General features: G+C 41.5%; 1 protein-coding gene across 1 annotated transcript in view; it reads right to left on the bottom strand.

Annotated features, from left to right (window-relative positions):
• Positions 1 to 11,115, bottom strand: part of habp2 (hyaluronan binding protein 2) — a gene marked incomplete at both ends in the record, with an annotated part of 18,251 nt that extends 7,136 nt beyond the window's left edge. Inside the window, 11 exons of the mRNA XM_083688212.1 lie at positions 4,516 to 4,667; positions 4,969 to 5,114; positions 5,585 to 5,719; positions 6,030 to 6,172; positions 6,574 to 6,805; positions 6,977 to 7,071; positions 7,237 to 7,408; positions 7,914 to 8,030; positions 9,610 to 9,726; positions 10,428 to 10,520; positions 11,103 to 11,115. Of these exons, the coding sequence (XP_083544338.1) occupies positions 4,516 to 4,667; positions 4,969 to 5,114; positions 5,585 to 5,719; positions 6,030 to 6,172; positions 6,574 to 6,805; positions 6,977 to 7,071; positions 7,237 to 7,408; positions 7,914 to 8,030; positions 9,610 to 9,726; positions 10,428 to 10,520; positions 11,103 to 11,115 (1,415 nt within the window). The remainder of the gene's footprint in view (positions 1 to 4,515; positions 4,668 to 4,968; positions 5,115 to 5,584; positions 5,720 to 6,029; positions 6,173 to 6,573; positions 6,806 to 6,976; positions 7,072 to 7,236; positions 7,409 to 7,913; positions 8,031 to 9,609; positions 9,727 to 10,427; positions 10,521 to 11,102) is intronic.
• Between the last annotated feature and the right edge of the window lie 1,385 nt (positions 11,116 to 12,500).

Here is a 12,500-nt window from a genome sequence, read left to right as displayed (position 1 = left end):
TGTAACAAAGTCTTGCGGGTCATTCTCTATAGCCTAGTACTGTATCACAAATTGCGCAATAAAGGCTAAAACTCAAAACTCAAGTATGCTTGGTAGACCTTGTTTTAGGAGCGACCCGGTAGAGATAGGGTTAATGAGATATACAATGCATTTTGCTCATCAAGACATTCAACCACAGTTTTGCAATGTTTGGCTTGGTAGATGGGATTAAAAAACAGCTAGGCAATGTTTGAATAATATATCTGAAGGTATCTTTATCAAGGTACAGTAAGAGCAGTAAACATCCCTGAGTGTTATAATTAATCTTGTCTCATGATTACTCCTTTTCTGACCAATTTCAAATGGTGATGTGATGCTTAATTGCCCACCCAAGGTCCACTGAGACAGCACAAGTGTACAGTAGATATTTGATACAGTAAATCAATGCATGTTGTCAGTGAGTGGCTGGGTTAGATTAGACAAATGATAATTTACACTGTAGTGCAGGTTGCTTTGCAGAGTGTTGTTGTAATTACACTTGTCTTCAAGACAATATATTTAGAAATAAGACTGAATAAGACACCTGAAAACTGTTTCTACCTCGATCATAAGTGAGGTGAATTGAGGTCAACGAGGAGTTCTAACATACTCCAACACAGACAGGGTTTAAGGGCAAAAGCTACCTGGACATTTAGAATTAACAGGATAGTTTAGTCCAAAATTAACATTTGTTTAGTTTCATACCTTGGGGTTGGGCAGCATGTACAGTATCGTAATAAAAAGCCTCCACAGTCTTGATTTAATTCAATGGAATTATATGGTTTATTTTCCTCACGGTGCTTATGGCTATGGGAATCATGCTGTGGAACATGTACTGTACAAAGCCAACTTTGGGAGGGGTATAATCCCACATCCAATGTTTAATTTTTACTATACCTAGTGAATTAAACCTAGATAGATGATTCACTTACTTAAACAAATGTATTGTTGCAAGTCGCTTTGGATAAAGGCGTCTGCTAAATGCCATAAATGTATAAATGTAAAATGTAAATGAATTAAACCTAGTGTTAAATGCCGTCAATCCATATTCCATAGCCTTACATAAAACAACAGTCCAAGAAACGACATACAGTATCATTGTTGCGCTGTTGAAAGGAAACAGGCTCTATATCATTGGGGAAAGTAATGAGCTTAATAATACAGTTGGAGGTTTGAAGCTTTGGGGGCATTTCTGCAGCGAGAGGCTAGGGAGGAGGAGAGCACCATATGGCAAGCCTGGAGCCATCCGTATTCTGACATGTTAAGTGAAACAGCACTAGACTTATGTAAGAGGTGACAGTTAAAGGGCCCTTCGGTGTCTTAAAGAGAAAGCAAAAGAACATTTCAAGGAGCCTGGTAGCTAGTATAACTTAGCTTTGGCAGTTGTGCCCCTAGCCTCTACTGTTCTGTGTGCAATGTCATTTCCCACCCACAATCCGTTTGTGCCCCGATGATGACAGTATGAATTAGTCTATTTCCGAGCGGGTATGATACAGCCAGGCCCAACCTGTGAAATGATTTAGTTTGAATGTTGCACAAGTTCCACATGCAAGATCCAGTCACTCCTGCTGCTGGTTTGGCACCAATTGCTTTTCATTATTCAAAGGTGCCCTCCAGAAGCTTTGTTGCTAATTGCTTTGGCTTCAATAGAAATGTCATGATTTATATATGATGTACCTCCATTTCTTACCTAATTAAATCTTTAAGTCTTTTCATTTAGTTGTGTACCAAACATTGGAAATGTAAAGATATGACCTACCGGTATCGACCTACCGGTGTTGAGAGGTGTGCTCTTTCTTGGTCCAGTGAGATGCAATCTTGGGGACCCTTTTTGGACATTTTGTTGTGCAGCTTCAAGCCCAAAATAGAGACCTTGATATTCGCAACTAAAAAATAAATAAACATTTCAGCCCTAGCCGGCATAGATCAGAAGAGATGCAACAGCAGTTTCACACTTCATTGGTCATTGGATCATATGGATGGTTTGCCTGCATTGCCATTTTACCCTTAATTTTCCACATGATTCAGGGCTTTATTTTTGCCTTCTCTTGTCTGCGTTTCCTACATTAGGTCATGATGGTGATTATTTGAAACAATGTCGCATCATGCGGTCACTCAGAGTACTGTGTTTGAGATTTCAATCGACCCATTATCACTACCACCTGAACCCGAATGAACAGACTCAACAAGCATACACAACTGGGTACATTTGAAGGGAGAACACATGAGTTCCTATCGCCAAGATCTTTCATGTGAAGTGTGAAATTGATTTGATTTGAATCGGAGTATGGTTTTCAAAGCTGGTACGGGTTTTAGAGAGAGGTCTCAAATTGGAATGTGTTGGCCTGTATGATATTAGCAACCTCACATTTAATCTGTGCCCTTATTATGTGTCCAAGCTCCCAGAGCATTTAATACTTTAAAACCTCAGATATCGTGATTCATTTCTAAGTGCACTGCCTGCTAACATACTGCACAAGCTGTATGCTCTTCGGACAACACACAAACTGGAGTCTGCGACTGACTGACTAGGTGAAACAATGTATTTAAACACTATTGTCCATAACGTGATCAAAACTGTATGCTAGCAACATCCCTTTCAAAGTATTAAGTACATCCAACTGTACGTAGGGAGAGGAACACACCAACGCTGAGGAGACATAAGATGAGGAAGAAGAGGAAAGATTGTTCCATGACTGACGTGGTTACAGTATTGTTGAGGAGCGATTTTTTTCACAGCACAGCCAGTTCCTTTTCAGGCACAAAGGGGCTGTTTACCCAGGCCTGGGGTAAGGTTTATCTAACCAACCATCTCAACCGTCAGCTCCCACGCCTCCTTATCCTATGAGACATCCCAATAGCCCCGCCAGAATGGCACTGTTAATGGTATTAGCTTATCTGACGCAAGGGGCATCTAATGAGGGCGTTTACAGAATTCCCTATTTTGGCATGCATACTGACTCGCATGATTAAACTTTCCAATCAGATCTCTGGAATCTTGTTAGGTTGTGCCATAGTTGCACACCAGGGGTGCGTCCTAATCGTCGGCCCTGTATTCCTTGCACCCTTCCTTCTCAAAACGAATTGGAGGAGAAGTCTAAGGTTCCTCCCCAATAGATATTCTCCTCCAATGCTTCTTGAGAAGGAAGCGAGGAGAGAGGACACGAGGAATAGAGGAAAGACTATTGGGACGCAGCCCAAGACTTAATGAAACATTAGCGGTCGTCAGTGGTACTTAAGAGCATTCATTGTTGTAATCAGACATGACATTGGATTGCATTATGTCCAAATAGAGACTGGATTAAACTAATTAATTGGAAACCGAGGTTATTATATGGTAATGCGATTAGAAAAATGCCCTGTGAATATTCATGTCTCAGAGTGTTTGCAGATATACTTGTATAAGAGCTGAACTGGGACAAAAAGTATCCATACACACCAGTCCTCCAACAATTTAGTTGGAGACCACTGCACAAAATGAAAATGTGTTTATTATGTGTCTTCTGTAAATTGGATTAAACATGCTGTTGAATGAGTTTGCAAAGCATCTACACTGTACCAGCTATCAGGGATTTAAACATTAAACATACAGAACTTGATCAAGATTAATATGACTCTTACATACTGTACCTTTATGAGAGTAGAACCATAGTGATATCATAACCAAAGCAAGATGAACTTATTACTGTATTGTTTATTGTTTTTGTTGACAAAGGAGATTTTGTAAACAAATGGTGTATAGCTTGAAATCGTGTTTTGAAAAAGTAATGCTACTCTTTTGTCAGGCTATAGAAATCTAGTGCTACAGTATTTGCAAATGCATTTCCCCCATTGTTTGCATTTTGTTGCATGACCCTGCATGCAGAAATCACTGATAGATGTTTTAATTGAACAGTCACTACGTATATTTTGTATGTAAAGGTACACTCAGAAATGTCCACTGTGGCATTAGTGGACTCTTGAAATTGGGATCATATTGGACAGGGATAACAATAAGGAATGTAGGTTGTTTGGTTTACCTTTTAGAGTTTGGTGCCCTAAAATTTGGGATCTTCCGAAATTGATTCATATGATATTCTGTAGAATGCATACACTGTACATCCCACCTGCGAACCAGCACTACCAAAGGGTCCAACCCATCACAACAAAACCTTGACTCTACAAGGGCACAGCCTGGTGGCTGTTTGGAGAATGACATTTGTGATAATAAAACAATGACACAACTTTCCTAAATTAATTTGATATTGCTAACACATCCTATTCCTGACACATCCCACTCATCTGCAGTGCCACTTGGAGTTGTGTAGGTCAGAATTCCTCTCGCAATACCTCCACAACAGTCGCAGTGAAAACAAGGGACTTTAAGGATTTTAATCATTCATCTTTATTGGAACAAACATATGTTGCAGGACTGTTTTATCACTGAGTCTGGTTATATACTTTTGCACAAATACACCATTTAAAGACATAGTGTATCATGCTATCCCATTCTATGACTGTATCTTGGAGGCGATCCAGTCGATGAACAGGTGGACGTTGGCATAGACACCCGGCTTGTTCTTCTTGGCACAGCCATGACCCCAGCTCACTACGCCACTGACAAAGTGGGTCCCGTTTTGCTCACACACCAGAGGGCCACCAGAGTCCCCCTGAAGACAGATAGGGCAGGTCAGCTTCACCACTCACACAAAGCAATTACAACACACACACACACACACACACACACACACACACACACACACACACACACTTATTGTATGACATACAGTATATACTGTATATTGTGAGACATTGAAGGAGACACCCTATAACACACACACACACACACACACACACACACACACACACACACACTTGCAGTATAACATATGTGTAATTTTGTTGTAAATCTGCCACTGCAACGCACACACACACACACACACACACACACACACGTACACTAACACACACCTGGCAGGAGTCCACCCCTCCTTTCATTATGCCAGCACAGAACATGCTGTTGTCCAGTAAGTTCTTATAGACCTCTTTGGCCTTACAGCGCTCCTGGGAGATCAGGAGAACATGTGCGTCCAATAGCTGATTGCTACCTCTTTTATCTGTGAGAGAGAGAGAGAGAGAGAGAGAGGGAGAGAGAGATAGAGGGAGAGAGAGACAGAGAGAGAGAGAGAGGGAGAGAGAGAGATGGGTGCCAGGGAGAGACACATTGGGAGAGAGTAAAATAAGAGTAAGCTTTAGCTGGCTTAAGCTAAGGACATTAGAAATATTTCCCGTTACCTCCTCATGTCAGAATCATAAATCCAAGGCACGTGTGTTGGTGAAAAAGTGAACCCGATGCAGGTCAGTAAAAAAACACTGAAACTGAAACGTGCCTCTACTTTAGCAACGGTCGCTATGCCGTTATCGTTAGCCTATTAACGGCATTTTCTGGCTTCACTGCGACCATCCAGTCTCTCATAGGAAATCCACTGGGTGGTTAGTAGTTAGCAGTATCTATATGCAGTATGTATAGCAATGATTGGAACAGGGCCTTGGAGGCTAAGCAAGGTCGGAGATGAATATTCCACACCTTTTTCAGTGGCGCCCCATCCTGAGATGACACACTGCGTGCCGTCGGGGAAGCGCTGGTTGGGCAGACAGGCCGTCTTCACGTACCGTGACTCCTTGGCACATTGTCCACCAACAGCCTTCAGCTTGAGTAGTGCTACACAGGACAGACAGAGCACAAGACACAACAAGATTTCAGTTGTACAGTATGTATTTGTCTATGACTAGACTCTATGTGGTCCTGTGTGGCTCAATTGGTAGAGCCTGGGGCTACATGTAGCAATGCAAATTCCCACTGGAATCATATTATATATACACAAAAAAAGAATGCACTCACTCTGGATAATGGCATAAGGTAGGCTTGCATACATAAATGTGTAACTCCAGTTGGGTATCTAATTTCAATAATGAATAATAATCTCATTTGCATATGTAATTCCAGTTGTGTGGGTAACTATGCAACTGACCGATGTCATTGTACACAGCTTGGGGTTCATCCCTGTAATCCTCGTGGACGATGGCTTTCTCCACCTCGATGGTCTGGTCATACTCCTCATCCTTCTTTAGATTCACTCCTCCAAGGACCACCCTCATATCGACCTGGCTCTCGCTGTAAAAAAAAGACCCCCCCCCCACACAACTCAGTGTGCTTCCTATGTCAGTGTGCAAAATACAGTCAATAGCAGGTCATTGTTATATGGTCTGATTCATAGCAACAGCAAAGAGCAGTTTGATTTATTTTATTAATATTCTTCCTGGTAAAACTGGGCATTGACAGAACATCACTGAGGCTTTATCAAACATTTCACCTATTTGTTTTATTTTTTGATATGCCTCATGTTCTCTCCAACAAGAAGGACGCTACTGTGTTGCAATTTGACAAAAAAGTATTGTTTGATTAAAAAGTAATAACCAGAAAGTACACATTGTTACAGAGTAATTTCACATTAGATACCAGGTAAGTGCCAGTGTTAACAGGACTGTACAAATAATAAAAGGTTACTAACTTACATGCAGTGACCAGCAGTGAGAACCCAGCAAGGCTTGATCAGGATGCCTCCACACGTGTGGTAGTAGGGCACATTTGTGCCTTTGGGTCTCTCCTGCACGGACACCTGCCAGGGGTGGGCACCAGGGAGAGACTTCCCACCCCCAAAGATCCTGGCAGTACGGCTAGGCTCGGGCTTCCCACACTCGGAGAACTGAGCAGCGGGGGTGGGCTGCGGTATGGTGGTTGGCTGAGCTGGAAGGAGAGCAGATCCACGAAAAGACCATGAGAGAGTGTTTAGGCGTATTGTGTGTTTGTGTGTGTGTGTGTGTGTGTGTGTGTGTGTGTGTGTGTGTGTGTGTGCGTGTGTGTGTGTGTGTGTGTGTGTGTGTGTGTGTGTGTGTGTGTGTGTGTGTGTGTGTCTACCTGATCCGGAGCAGCTCTTGACTTTGCAGTAGTTCCACTCCAGTTTGCCTCGGTTTTTCATAAAGCACCAGGGTTTGTCATCTCCATCTGGGTTTCTGATGGGGAGAGGGGCGTAGTATTGATAAGAATATAGTGAACTAGCAGTAAGAAATATAATTAGTTTTTTGTCACAAACTCATTCATTCATTCACACACACACACACACACACACACACACACACACACACACACACACACACAGACAGACAGAGTGGTCTCACCTGCAGTTGTTGTGTGGTCCGAAACCCTTGAAGTCCGGGTACTCTTTAAAGGGATCTGCCCCTTTCTCCACAATGAAATAGTCATTCCAATGCAGACACTCGTCCCCCTCCTCCGTCTCACTCACCATGCCACGGTAGTCCTCTCCATTCATCTTATAGCAGTCATTAGGACCTGGAGACATGGACAACAAAAATCTGGAATGACGACTTGGCCAGTGCCATCTCAGTTCTGTCAATTCAGGAAATGAATTGAAATTTCAGTTCAAGAATGGAAAAAATGTCATTTTATTTATGGATTAAACCCAAGCCTGTTCAAAGGTTAAATTGGATATAACAGTATGTTAACATACTGATGTGAGATTTGCTGCCAATTTGGTAATGCTTTATTCGACAGTCCTTTGATCAATGATTGATTTGGTATTTACTTTACATTGTTATTATGTGTCTACAGTACTTGGCAATTTTGTTACAATGAATTCCCAAGTATCCGAGAAGAAATTCTTCCGTAATAACTATATAATTACAATGACATTTTACATTTTTAATGATGGATTAAATAGTAATAGGAAAAAACAGGTTGAGAAAAAAAGCCAGCAGACATTTCCTTTCTCTTTACATAATCAGAGCATTGTGAAACCTTGTGTGGGTGTTGTTCCAAAGGTTATAAGTGTATTTACCGACTTGGCAGTACTTCCCACTGTATCCATCAGGGCAGGCACACTGGAAGGAGGCCCGGCTGCTGCCCTTGGTACATGTGCCTCCGTTCAGACAGGGGCTGGGTCTACAGGCAGACGCTGGCAATACAAACCAGGGACACACTCTTCAACAGCAGATCATAAATTACACGTAAATACAGTAAATCTTGTCATGACGAAAAGACACACAGTGAAACATTTACTCCTAAATGGCTCCCCTTGAAGAACGAAGATTTCAGATTTCGCGACTAATGCAAATATAATTAAATGGAGTTACATAAACTGAAGTTTAGGAGAACACAGACCACACCTCAAATAACCTCAGCTCCACCCCTATCAAATGGCCTTTGACTAGTCTCCATACCACAGCACTTGTCGCCCTGCTTTGCTACGTTACCACTTGTTTGTTTGTAGCCTGCTACCTTGAATTGTTTGTAAGCTAGCCAGCCCTTACTGTTTAGCCCACCTTGCTCTGTTCCTTCCTTGGTATGGATCACCTACGACCAACAACTGAAGTCCCTCTGGGACTTTTCTGTCCCCGACATCGCCAACAGAACCGACTGAATCTGATTTCATTGTTTCTGCCGCAAGGCCCAGCTCGATGACGCGGCCATTGCGGCAGCCCCGACGTCAGGTGCCGTCTACTTCCATTGTCTCTTCTTCCGAGGCTCAGTTTTTTGGGGTCTTGGATGGCTAATTTCACTAACGCCGGATACTGGTGAACACAACTCCCACCTCTATAGACCTATCATCTTCTCTGCCTCCACACCATACTAAGGGTCAACTTCCCCATCCATCGACACAACCAAAGAATCACGTTCCTCTTATCCCCTTCAGACGCTTAGCATCCATAGCCACATCCCCTACATTCGACTCCGCTAGGCACCCCTGTCTATCTGACCTCACCCCACATGCCCAGTTCACCTTCAAATGCAGCAAGGCCAACCAGATAGATCACTCCACTCTGATCTTCCTTACCTCAGTAGGAGGGTGACTCAGAACCTCTGGTCAATTACATCCACCTCTGATCTTCCCAGAATGCTTCACTTCCAGATTCCCTCTTCATCAATGAAACGGGCCGTGGTCACAGTTTCACGTTCTACCAACATGGCTGCCGAGTTCTAATCTGTTCCAGAATCGAAGATCAATACTTCTGCCGCTCATTCTGCATTGTTGCTACCTGTACCGCTTCACATCATCCAAACGCCGTCCGGTTTCTAGGTTGTCGATCATCACCAGCTTACATACCTTCAGCTTCCAACCTTCAGGACCCAAACAAGCTCACTCAACCCTCAGCTCACAAACCTTCAGTACCAGACCTCCATGGGAGTCCTGTTATCTTACGGTTCCACAGTGTACACAGCAGACGCCTCTCAGTGATACCTCCAGTGCTCCCAACAACCTCCACCATCATCCATCTTACTCTTAAGACATCGAAGGGAGTCCTGCCAATTTTTTGGGGTTCTGCAGTCCCCCCCCCCCCCCCCCCCACAACCAACCTCCATCGAGATCCATCATACTTCTAAATCATATATACTACAATAACATTCCTGTTCAACTCTTCTCATTAAATATCCCTAAAAGCAGTAGGTGTGGTCAGGTGTGGTCTGTTAACTTGTGATGACACTTGTGTGTAATGTCTGTCTGTTTCGTCATATCTAAGCATGCACACACTCACATCTCGTGCATTTCGGGGGCCTGTATGGAGCCTTGCACTTGCACTCGAAGAATGGTGCCGTGGATGTGACGAGACAATTTCCACGGCCACACTTAGCGTCCTTGCAAACGTTTTTCACTGAAACCCAAAAACAACAGTGAGTCACTATGTTCACTCTCACAACCATCCATGGAGATCCAGGAGGAGGAGCAAAAAATGTTTCTGTCAAGAAGAATGTTGAAACAATGTTGGGATCTCATACATTTCTGACACGTTTTCCCTGTGTAAGGTTCAGGGCAAGAGCATACAAAGCTGCCATTGGGATGAGTGTCACAAAGACCATCGTTGAGGCAAGGGTTTGGATCACATTCATCTGAAAAGAGATGGTGGAGAGAGAAATAAGGTGCAGCCCAGAGCCATGCTATACTGTCTACTGCACATCTCTGTATCAAGACTTTGACATAATCTGTTTAGTATGCGGCAATACGCCAAAATTTGTCATTTACAATGGCATACTTAATTTGCAGCAATAAGGTATAAGCTAACTTTTATTTTGTCATAATGCCTTAAAAGGGTACTGATAAACATGACTTAATGAAGAGCGTGATATTACATGTAATGTTATATATTGTTATTTAATGGCAACTTATGTTATATTGTGGACGCCATGAATCTGTTACTGTATGTAGCCAATCACAGCGCACTGAAATATTGTTAAGTTGCAACCAGTGATGTAGTGGTAAAATAATAATAAGTGGGCAAATATTCATAATCATCATAATCATAATCCTTCACAACCTACAATAACATGAAACGAATTAGCTCCAGACATCTCTTACAGTCGATGTAGTCATACAGCCAGTCGTATGCGGTATCAGTGAATTCCTCTGCTGGTATTTCAGTGGTCTCATAGTCGTATGCGCCGTCATAAGCTGTCAGGGAGAGAATACAGTATGAGCATTAAACAAAAAAACGTTGGAAATGTTGAAAAAAAACGTACCAGTTTGCATTAAAAAAGCCTTTATTTATTCACAGGCTAATTTCTTTAAAATAATAATGCAAGACGAACAAAGACTGTCATTGTTGAGTATCATCTAAGTTGTCTTCAGGACATATTCGCATTATTGTAAAGGTCAGGGTCTCTCAACTCTGATCCGGAGGGTTAGGCTACAGTAGTTGACTCATTGTATAGGCTTTCATTTCAAACAGTAACTCAGTTGCTCATTAAGACCCAATTACTCAATCAAAACAGTAGCCGGCCTAATTCGCAGAGATCAAACTATTGGAATATTGGCCTTTGTATTCAGACACTATTCTAACATAGACAATACTGAGAGTCTTTCAGGTATGTGGATATTGTTTGCCCTTGATCAGTATGTGTGTATACCTGTACAGTATATACACATACATATCAACACAGATACAGACAAATACATTATAATATATTTTAGCAAAGACCGTTTTGCTATAAATCAACTGAAGAGCTCTAGTCAATGTACTGTAGATGCAATTACATGCATCAGCCATAACAATAAGTGGAAGTGTACTTACTTTCAAAAAATATTTCCTTATATTTGTCCTGTTATCACAACAAAAAAGCATTTCAGCAGTGTTAGCAAGTTTCTGGAGCGATGAGGACACCATGAATGTAAAACATTGAAAAATCATAAATAATATAGAGCTAATATAATCAAAAAAATAATATAGTTATTCTCAGAATTTAAATACCCGGTTAAGTTATTGAGAACACTTATGGATTATTACTTTTCATGGATTATTATTATGTACATGCTTATGCATTTCTATTTTGTGATTATGTACACCCTCATTGAGCCCACACTGTCACCTACTGGTGTGTGTAAAGCACAAATACATCCTGATGACGGCAACTTAGCCGATAACAAGAATATCTGTTTTTCTCCCTCTGTTATTTTAAAGAAATTCATTTTTTGTTTATTACCCGAAATAGTGTTGTACTACTGTCATACTGTTCCTGATCGCAACCCCCCTCAAGTTTCTAACTTGTAACTCAAGTTCACATTAAACCTAAAAATAGTCTCTTATAATAGAGATAATGTAGACACACAAATGAACCATCTTATGGACAGTTGAATAATATCTGAACAATTCAACATTTATCTCAATCATTCAGTATGCCCCCTGAGCCTAATAGGTTGTGATACTTACAGGGAACTCCTGTCCTTCCACTGTGAACACACACAGGCTTAGGAGTAAGACCACTGCTGATACCATGATAATGACTGGAGTACTGGACACACAGCAACAATACTGTAGACCAGTAAAACACTCTTTACTTGTCGTCTGATAATCCCCCAAGGTCCCCTCTAAGCCGCCCACCAACTGTCAATCATTACCTGCCTGCATTGATTCCTCATAAATCACACATTAAACCATAAACCGTGTGTGAGGGGAGGAGAAGAACAGTACCAGCCTTTACCACTGGGGGTGGGGGGGATTGAATTCATTGCATAATTGTTCATGTGATTTGTACTTGATTTGTACTATGCATATAGTGTGCCTTCATTGTTGTTTAGTTTGTTTCATGTGCAAAGCAGAAGCACTTTAAGTATTTTATTTAATAAAAGATTATCATTTTATTTATCCTTAATTTATTCAGGGAAGTCCCTTTGAGATTACGGTCTCTTTTTCAAGGGTGCCCTGATTAAAAAATGTGTTCTTCTTGGTTAGTCAACTAGCATACTACACATTCTGTAATCAAGAAACCAAAGTTAATTTTGAGGTCATTTATTATGCCAAGTTTACAGAAACCTTTCAATACACCAAAATCATAAAAAACTAAAAAAAATAATTAAAAAATTCAAAGATTCTCCTTTGTAGGCAGCTTTTTTATTGCCAAATCACCTCTTTGTTCCCAATATTTCCCCTCTCAA

Source organism: Argentina silus (assembly GCF_951799395.1).
Source record: "Argentina silus genome assembly, chromosome: 16".
Lineage (NCBI taxonomy): Eukaryota > Metazoa > Chordata > Actinopteri > Argentiniformes > Argentinidae > Argentina > Argentina silus.
Note: the sequence above shows the minus strand (reverse complement) of the source record. Positions and strands in the feature narration are given on the sequence as shown.